Below are 10,312 nucleotides of genomic sequence, written 5' to 3'. Positions count from 1 at the left end.
CTGAGACACAAAAGAGTAATTTGTCTGAAGCCACTCAGCAGGTCAACAGTCGACCAGACCTAGAAATGAAACTTCTATCTTCTGACTCCTAGTCCAGTGCCCCCCTGCTGCAAAGTGAATGCTAACTTAAGTTGCATACCAGAAAACAAAACCCAAGCAACTACATTTTACCAAAAACTGTGCTCTAGTTCAATACATGCAATTCACTAAACTTTTCCTGCTCACTGTAAAAAGGAAGGTATTATGTGGAATGATGTCTTTCACTGTTCCCAAAATATATACTGTATACTGAGATGTTAGACAGATTCTACTACGCCACTAAAATAATCCTCTTTAGAACCACTAAACACTACAAGAGACAAAGGAGAAAAGAGACAAAAAGTAGTAAAGGCAGGGCCTTTTAAGATACAAACCTTTTCCTTTAGCAAAATTAATGTTTGAAAGACTTTACTAGAGGATTTATCTATGCGTAAGAGGGTTTACCAGCAGCCTGCCTACTCGAGATACAACATATACTAGTCCAAAACTTTTTTGACTGGTGTTCTTTAAACCAGTTCCTCAAATGGAAGAGGATTTAACACTAAAAGTACATTTTTTCCTAGTGTCAATGCAAGGGTTTTTATGGAATAGCTATAAAATATAAACCAAGAATGAGGAAGATGGTTTTTAATCTTCTGTACAAGCTATATTTGAGGTTGCAAATTTCCCCAAAGACCTTGGAGCTGTAAGTTTGAATGATATACTGTATAGAAACTAAGAAACTCCCAAGACTGGTAACTTTCAGAAAAAAAATCAAACAGAGCTAGGTAAGAAATTCAATCACCGCCTTACTTGAATTATAGGACATTTCCTGCCAGCATCCTGTTTGCAAGTCAACACGATTTTCATTGCTAAATCCAGTAGTTCTTCAGTTCTAGTAGTAATAGTACTCCTCCTACTGGACAAACAGAAGCAATGACTGCAATCCATCATTTAGACCAGTGGTCTCCAACCTTTTTTGATCACACACCCCTACCTATATAAATAGAAGTTCTACTATTTTCTTCCCACTTTGGAGACCACTGATTTAGACAACGCTAAAATGACAGACTAAATGCACACCAAAACAGACTGACTATGTAATCAAACACTGTCTAAGGTGGTGACAAATTTGAAACTGCCATATTTCATATTTCCATGCAAGTATGTCACTTCCTTTCTTTCAGACTAGTGCCTATCTTAAGAAACATAAACGTAGTCTGTTTTGTTTTCTTAACTTCTAAAAGACAAAGGAAGGTCATGCGCTGGACAGATGAAAATTTAAATAAAAATACACGTAAGAGGGAAGAAATACTATGGTATGCACAGTGAACATATCTTTGTATTAATTAACAAAAGATTAATTGGCATAATCTAAACTGGTGGTTTTATACCAGTATTTGAAATAATTTAAATTCTATTCTGATCTCATAGCTTCTACACTGTGTATACTAACGAATAAAAATAAAACAAAGATGAAGGCATGAGGCCAAAACTTTCACAAGTATTCTTAATGAGCAAAAAGAAAACCTAATTCCAGATGGCCTTTTTTTTTTAATTTACCCAGTTTTTGGGTTTCATGGTAAACACAGCCACTGCCGATTAAGAATATGCAAGCTCCTGATTAATGCCAGCATTTCCATAAAGAATAGCACTTGCATGGATGGTCAAATGCACTGGAGTCCCTGAAATGCTGTGGCATTTCAAGCTTAATTTGTGTGAGAAGATTAAATGAATTTTGCAGGAGGTTTGCCTAAATTCCTAACTAATTATGACCAAATCCTCTTGTTGTTCCTGTTGTTTTGGTGCCAAAAGGGCTGGACAAATGATTTTGTAGCACACAATTCTGTGACATCAAATCCTTAGCAACACTATCAAATCAGCCAAATGGGACTCTGATGTCATCTTCCAAGCCAAAATGCTGGCTGAAATCCCAAACAAATTATATTTAATTTTCTGTCCTTTAATCTCAACCCCCAATCCTGCAGTTGAAAAACTGAAAAAAGGCAGCAGCTCAACACTAGTTTTATTAAAGTAAATCTGAAACAATTAGTAGCAGGCTATGCCTGCTGTCCCTTTTTAAGCAGGTATACAATGTACTCCCTGCAAGTGCACACTTCTAGGACTAAAAAAAGGCTATACACTGACCTGAACTTAATGTAACAATGTGCATTAAGTACAGAATAACCAACCTCAATCGTTGTTAGTTGTGTGCTATTAGCAACCCTGACAGGCTCCAGTTTTCAAGGTTTCAAATAGCAGCCCTTTGACAATTGATTCTCCTCTACAGCTTTCTCAAGTCAATATGCAAACAGAACACAATTACATTACAAAATAGAGTAAGGTTTGAAAGCTGCTATGTACTCAAGTGATTTTAACCATTAACCAACATGAAGATAACCAATACTACTCATAGGTTAATAGACAAAAAATTGGAAAATGCTTCATAGTATACAGTTACATGAATTTGTACTCTTATGCAATAGGCATGTAAAGGGCACTAATATACTTTTACATGGTTTTGCACTCAACTTATGCATCCACATATTAAAATGAGGTGCAATCTACAAAATCATGTCAAACAGGGTTTTTAATTGTTGTATGTTAGGTCTGTACACAGCAGAGAGATGCTTCTAATCACCACCATCTTCTAAACCAGGGATGTCAAACATAAGACCTGGGGGGCCAGATCAGGCATGAGGATCCTCTCCCATTCCCCCTACTACTGCTGCATACTCTGGTGGCTGCTCCAGCTGGACTGAGACCCACACCACATGCAATGTGAATTCTGGAGCAGCTGGACCATGTGCTGCATGTGGCACAATTCAGCCAGAGCAGCAGCCATGCTGCACGTCGTGGCTGCCCTGGCTGGACTTTACCCAACACAGTTCCCACTCTGGGATGCATGCTGCAAGCAGCATTTCCTCCAACTGGTCTGGGATTTGTGCTGCATGCAGTGTTCGTAAGCACCACATGCAGCATGTGTACTGGAGCAGGTGATGCATGCAGCAGTCAAACAAGCTGCCAGGCTAGCCACAGTCTGGCTGAGGCAGCTGGCTCACGCAGCATGGCTGCCACACTGGCTGGACGGCACCTTATGTGGCACGCAGTCTGGCTCCAGGATCCACGCTGCACACAGCATGCATGGGTCCTAAACTGGCTAGAGCAGCCACTGGATCTGGTATGCTCGGGGCTACGGAGGGGGTCCGTGGGTCCAATCTGGGCCTCGAACTGGCCCCACACCAATCGTCCAGCCAATTGGTCTGGATAAGTTTGACACCCCTGTCCTAAGCAGATACATAAATATTAAAGACAAACACTTCTCCATTTCTGCAATGGGGAGGAGAAGGAAAGGGACCAGAAATTAATAGAAAAGGGACCAGAAATTAACTTAGCTAACACACTGAGGAACCATGTGCACATAATATAATTCTTAGGATGGCAGAGTTTAAAAACTCTTTTATTTTGACACACATCATATTTAAAAGGTAGTCCAACAACATCGGGTCTCGGGCTGGACAACAATTATATTATTTTCATCCTTTTTCCACCTCAAATATTTCAATGTTGTTTTTCCCTGTAAAAATCAAAGCTGACACCCTAAGACTTAAGAAAATATTTTATTTGAAGCATCCAAAGCACTTTTTTAAATATAGAGAAAATTTTCAAAGCCATTAAAACAACCATCAGAATACACGTTGGTAGAAAAATGCCTGCCTGCACAGTTCAAAATTTTTATCCTAAAAAAATATATTCATATGGTAAGTATTATGTAGGTCAGTCCTGAAGTCTAATGCACAAACATCACTCCTTAAATCAATAAGAATTCTTCATGTCTAAAGCTTGCAAAAGCAAACCTCGAACGGTCATACCTTTAATGAGAACAGCAGGTTAGTTTACCAACTACTATTGCATTTGCCTTTGTTAAAGAAAACAGATGGCAGATGCATCTAATTACCTTTTGATCAAGGGAACATTTTTAAAACTACAATGTGCTATACCTACGGACAGCTTTACTTATGAGTAACATTTCATCCTAGGAGTCCAAAGAACTTTAGTACTTTACAGGGGTGGGTGTAAATGATCAGAATTATCACACTTCTGCTTCAGAGTCACACTGGCAGTTTATATCAGCTGAGAATCAGGCCCTATAGGTCATGTTAGATAGAGGCAAGCATTTAACTCATTTTATAGATAAACTGAAGACAAAGCCAGTAATTATGACAGCATCCTCTAAGCATCTGCCATTTTGCATAATTTGCTCATTTGTATTATTGTAGGAATAAGAAAATATGGGTCAGGAGGTATACAGTTAAATTCCATGAAAATACGAAGACTTTATAGGGCATTTGAACCGGGAACAAATATGTAGATTCATGGTAATTACCAAAAAGTCCAATTTGATTAATTTAACTTTAAAAGTTAAATTAAAAAGATTAAAATATTTGTAATCTTTAAAAAGATTAAAAAACCATTGAGAGAATACAAGTGGATTATAATATAATATTGTATATTATTAAAATAATAGAGTATAATTGTATTATAAATAATACAGAGTATTTTAAAAGTGATCTGCAGAATCTAGAAAGAAGCTTTAGCAGCAGGTACTGAAATGTCCCACATGAACTGAGAAGAGCACTTCAATACCTACATAAGTTAAACTTGCATCCTTTACCCCTTCTTGCATGTTCAAAGGTGGGTCTCTTGCATATACTTCACTGGGGACATCACACTCACTGTAGCTTAATATGGGAGCAAAACCAGATGCTTATAAGAGTAAGTCCCATTCTTTTCCAGTACTAGAAATTTTCAGAAAGTTTAATATTCTTATTTTATACCTTTTTAGATATAAAATAAAATAATAAACTTTACAAATGATCAATAAAGGGGGGAAAAAACGGGACTTACCTTACCCCATTATCAAGTGCCAGTCTCCAGCACTCCTGAAAGGTGGGTGTGATATCAACAACAGAGGATTTGCTAGGATGTCACATCAAGATGGAGCAAAAAGGATGCAGCACTCCAGGACTTGAAAAAAAACACAAAAATTAAGTACACATTACCGATTGCTAAAACACCACTGCTCTCTTCATTTGGGACATCCAACACACACTTTTAAGGAGGTAACTTAATTCATATTCAACAGTCAAGAATCTTTAAATCAGTTTTCTAGATTATCCTGTTTACTGTGTGTTTATCTGTCACTTATTGGCACAAGTTCAAAATTAATTCCAGGTTTTGGGGAGAGCCTTGTATACGTTGTTTTATAAACAAGGCCCTATGGAATCTCTCTCAAGAGATGGTGTTAGGTCTCTCAGACACTTTGAAAAGATGCAGCAAATTAAATTACAGCAAAATATTCCACTTAATATAAATAGTACTTAGTATAAATATCATGGAGCATTCCTTATGCTTCTACTCCAGAACCTGAAATCCAGTTACACAGGTTCCAATTCACTGTTGAAACCCATTGCACCAGGCAGCAAGATCTCAGCTTGGATCAAATTGCAATTCCTCACCTTAATAACCCCCCCACACTAGTTGCCTATTAAACAGTTCTATTTATTAAATAATATATATAAAATATTGTTTAATAAAAGGGACATTTTTCTCCAATTGTAATGGCTACATGACAATAATCACCTTTTGTGATGGGGTCTGAATGGAAAAGGTAAATTATCTTATGTGCTGACTGTCCCAGACAGTGAGGACAGGAGAAACATTTCAATGAACCCTGGAAGTGTTAGATTTCCACTCCTTTCTCCCAACTCCCAAGTATTTGCAAATCACTTTTAAAAGAAATGTAATTGTTTTTGTTCATGTTTGCTTTACAGCAATTCCATTAGAAGTTAAGACTTGCGTCCATCAAAGAGAAATCGTGTTCCTTTATGTAACAGGTATTCCCTCACTTGCCAGAGTTCTATTTACTCACTTTTTAATACAAGTTTATATTAAATTCCATTTAAAATCTATAATCAAGATTATATATGGGGACCTACCAAAATCAAGGAGGCAGGAGGTCAACTTTGCGGACTGATTGTGAGGCTGGGTACCATTTTCATGGGCTTTCTCCCCCCCACAAACACCTCTGGTTGGCTGAGGCCTGGTGGTTCCACCCCTCACTGCTGATTCGCTAAGGATTGTTCATTGTGTGGCCCCACCCTTCACCACTGATTGGCCAAAACAGCTGTCCATTGTGTAACCCTGCCCTTCATTGCTGATTGTTCGGTGGGGCATGTGATGGGCAGCCCTGTGAATCAATCAGCACCAGGGTGGTTGGGGGGGGGAGGAGGAGGAGGGTGGAATGATGACAACAGATGGACATGTTTTCTTGGCTGCTCTCCTTCCCTAGGTGACTACAAGTAAGCTTTTTTAAAAAAATTACTATTTTGTGGATTTCATGGACACTGCCTGATTTCAGTTTCTGCAAAATCACAAATTGAGTAGGTCTATAGATAGACAGAAAGACAGATACGTAAGATTTTAATCACTAGGATTCAAACTATGTTACATTAGAATAACAGTATGGAATATTTACCCTACTGTTTAACAATAAGTTTCTTACCCAGTTAGTTTTTTTCAATGGCAGAAAGTAATAGTAGTGGCAGAAATCAAGTATCAATGTATAGGAGCTAAGAAGCTGAGTGTAGAAACACAACTGCAGAAACAGCCAATGATTGTCCTCCCCAACACAGTTGTTAATCCTGCAGAGAAAGAAAGGCTATTATGTATAACATACATATGTATATACATACACGCGCACACACAAAGCCATAGTGAGCGAGTGAGTGGAGTGAGTGAGTGTGAAGCCTTGATCTTCCAGTTCCTCTGTCTCTCAAAGTATGATCATGAACATGTGAGAACAGGGGGAAGTGCAAATGTTTTCTTCATGGTAATTTTTATTACAATGTTCTTCAGTCTTTTGTTTTCATACCTAGCTCTATGTGGGATTCTAAGCTTTTAACCGGTCGCTTTTAACTAGCTGCTTTTTTTTTTCTTTTAAAAATTTTTTACTCTTTATTATAAAGATCAGAAAATAAAAAAAACAAGTCCCTCCCTCTTATATATGTGTCAACTGCAATATCTAGGCTTTTAAAATGATGAGGGTTTCCATACAAGTAACAAAGACAAGACAACTTAATTTATTTATAACATGTGGCTAGATATGACAATTCACAGACTTTTTGCATTTTAAAGAGGAACCACAACAAAAGGAAAATGCTAAAACAGACTTCTTTGTTCTAGTTTATTTGACAACAAATTATTGCTACAATTAAGTGTTTAGATAGTAAAACCTTAACTTTTTAATGAAAATAGAGCTCAACTATTTTTTCCTGTGGCATTTTCTAACATTTGTAGACAAAATCTATAAGCATTCCATATGTATACAGTATCAGCATACAATGACCAGAGAAACAGAGTAAGCATCAATTTTACTTAGTAATTTCTTCTTATTTATCAGTATTTTTCTTTACAGGCATAGGTACATCTCAGAGCTGGCTACCTACACAACTTTATTCTAAAGCACTTTTATGAGGAAATGTTATTGACAGAATAAGACTGCTGCAATAAGAGGTCTGAAGATAAGATAGCCTAATAAAAAAAAATTGTAAATTGAAGTCAACAAATAAGAATTTCAGCATCCTCAGATAGCATGAAGAAATCCTGAGGCCTTACCATGGACAGTGGTGATCCATTCTCCGAACACAGTGTCCACATCTACTACAGTGATGTGAACGTTTTGGTCTCATCATATTGCATTTGTTACATAACTCCCAAAATTCTCGTTCTAGAAAGGAAAATAAAAACAGGTTAAATGAACAGTTGCTAAAATGCAAACAAGGTTATTTGAGTAACTGTGATCTCTTTTATTAGACCAACTGAACAGCTGAAAAACTTGTTCTTTGTAAGCTTCTGGGCACATTTTATTATTTTTATAATATCTTTATATACTTGATTTTCTGTGGAAAAAATATTTTTCCTGCTATTAGTACCAGTGAGGATGGCACTAGGAAATCAACAAGCAAGCATCTCTTACCATATTTTATCTCTGGTATAACAGGGTTAGTATAATTTTGTTACCCATCCTACTACTTTGGGCTTATTTCTGGTCCTATTTTTTATCCTACTCTCTTTGTAGTAGGATTGGACCACAAAATATGCAAGAAGTAAATGTATTTTAATGATATCTCTTATTAGACATCCAACATCTCTTTCAGCCATACAGTTAGCACAATAAAAGATCTTAATAAATAACTCATCCTACTTCCCTTCAGTCACTAAGACGGCATGAAACCTCTGGCTCAGAATGAGGGAAAAACTAGGAAGTAAGCATTTCTGTTTCTGCAATTAGTCTCATTTTACTTCCACTTGGATATTCTTTAAATGAATCACCAAGAAAATCTCCTATGACACAAAACTGACTAGTTAAACAAAAGACAAAGCAAACATTTCTGACCTGTCTGTCATCTGAGGCACAGTAAACTTTAAACATCTACTGTAACATGCCACAAATTAGGAATTTTCTAGACAAAACAACAGAAAGACATAGAAGATAAGGCTCATGTTTCAAAGGCATATACTAAATTTGGGTTCCCAGCCTGAGACACCTGGCAGGGGGATTTTTAGAGATATTAACACCTACAATTCTAGCTGAAGTCACTGTGGTCTATCAATGCTCAACATCTCCAAAAACCAGATGTTATTTGCCACTAGTCCAGTACTCAAAATCAGCAGACACTTGTGAAACCCACAGCCACAGTGACTTGGCCAAGATCATATTACTGACACCATGATGCTGCTAGCCATGTAAAATATACTTTACTTCTTCTTCCTTTTGTCTTAGTTTAAGTAAAGATGTATGCTATAGAAGACGACCAAAAAGCACTGATTGTCAGATCTTGAAATATAATTAAATGCCATAATGTTTTCCTTATTTTTTTTTAAATTCAAGGAAGTCAAATATGCTTTATAAACCAAAAAAAGCTTTGCAGTTTTAATCAGGGAATTTTCTGAAAGTTTATATAGGAAAGTAATTTTCACTATGTATGGAAAAAAATTTAAATTAAAATTGGCACTTCTGAGCCTCCTGCTGGCAGCCCCCATCCTTCCCATCTTGCTGAAAAATGACATTTGCACACTGGCAATACAGAAGACCAAATATCTGAGATCATTAAACTAGTAATAATGCCAGATGGAAACTGATTTACAATCTGTTCCCATAAAACCAGTGTCACAAAGGTGTCACTCTTTAATAAGATAGCTACCATTAACAAGAGGCTCAAATACCCAAAGCTAGTTTTCAAATACAATTTATACTATGCAAAAACGTATCTCACCACATCAACCCACAAAATAGCACAGATCTGAAGTAATACCTAAATAAGAACTGAGACCACAAAATAGGACAAGTCACAAAAGCATTATCACAATTGACCCTAATTGCACCCTCTTCCAAAGAGGCAATAAAATTAATGAAGCCTGGGGGACTGACCCATCCCCTAACCTAATAAGTTCACCAAGGAAGGGAAGAAAACCTATCAGCAAGAGACAAACAATGGGGAGAAATCTGCAGTGCTTTTTTTGCATGGAAATGAATGAAGCCCTTCTTCTCCTGCACTATAAACTGTTCCATTTATAATATAACAATAAGACAAAACGTGCGACTCCTGGGTAGTAAGTCAAAAATACTGCTGCTCTGTGTAGAAGCTGAAATAAGTTGTTTAAGTGCATCAGCACTTAAGATTATTTTCAAGTTTTTAAATCTGAAATATCACCATATTTTCTTGGGCTGGAGTGAAAGGCATAGTTATTAGGGGCACAGAAGACAACATTTGTATTTGGAAACACACTACAAGCAAAATTTCACCCACATATCCAAAGGTCAAAGCAAGAGGAAATTAAAATCAACTTCTATGTCTCCTTGTATTCTAGATGGCCTAACTCTTGCTTACTGGTTGGTAAGCAGACAAACACCCATGCTTTTCTCTTCAAAACAAGACACCCAGGACAGTGAGTATCTAGAGTAGTGGTCTCCAAAGTGGGGTGCATGCAAATATTTATTTTTTATCTAAAAACATAAGAAAGAAATTAAGCTTTACTAATATTTAATATACGGATTGACAATGGCGCCCTCACTTGGTCCCTATGTCAGATGGTCACGTGTCACGTACAGTACGCTAGTTAGATGAGCACCTTGCATGAGCACCTTGCCGGGGTCATCTGACCCCGGTGCTCTTTCCTGCCAAGGCAGGGGGTCGGACTAGATGATCTACCTAGGTCCCTTCCGACTCTA

General features: G+C 37.2%; 1 protein-coding gene across 3 annotated transcripts in view; it reads right to left on the bottom strand.

Annotated features, from left to right (window-relative positions):
• ZDHHC21 (zinc finger DHHC-type containing 21) overlaps window positions 1–10,312 on the bottom strand; it is a 66,264-nt gene that overhangs the window by 39,695 nt on the left and 16,257 nt on the right. For all 3 annotated transcript variants that reach the window (XM_019555188.1, XM_019555190.1, XM_019555189.1), the window contains exons 4-5: window positions 7,696–7,807; window positions 6,584–6,722 (exon numbers count right to left, since the gene is read on the bottom strand). In XM_019555188.1, the coding sequence (XP_019410733.1) occupies window positions 6,584–6,722; window positions 7,696–7,807 (251 nt within the window). The remainder of the gene's footprint in view (window positions 1–6,583; window positions 6,723–7,695; window positions 7,808–10,312) is intronic.

This window comes from Crocodylus porosus, unplaced genomic scaffold (assembly GCF_001723895.1).
Source record: "Crocodylus porosus isolate Cpor-Errol unplaced genomic scaffold, CroPor_comp1, whole genome shotgun sequence".
Classification (NCBI taxonomy): Eukaryota; Metazoa; Chordata; order Crocodylia; family Crocodylidae; genus Crocodylus; species Crocodylus porosus.
The sequence above is the reverse complement of the archived record's forward strand: the minus strand, read 5'-3'. Positions and strand labels throughout refer to the sequence as shown.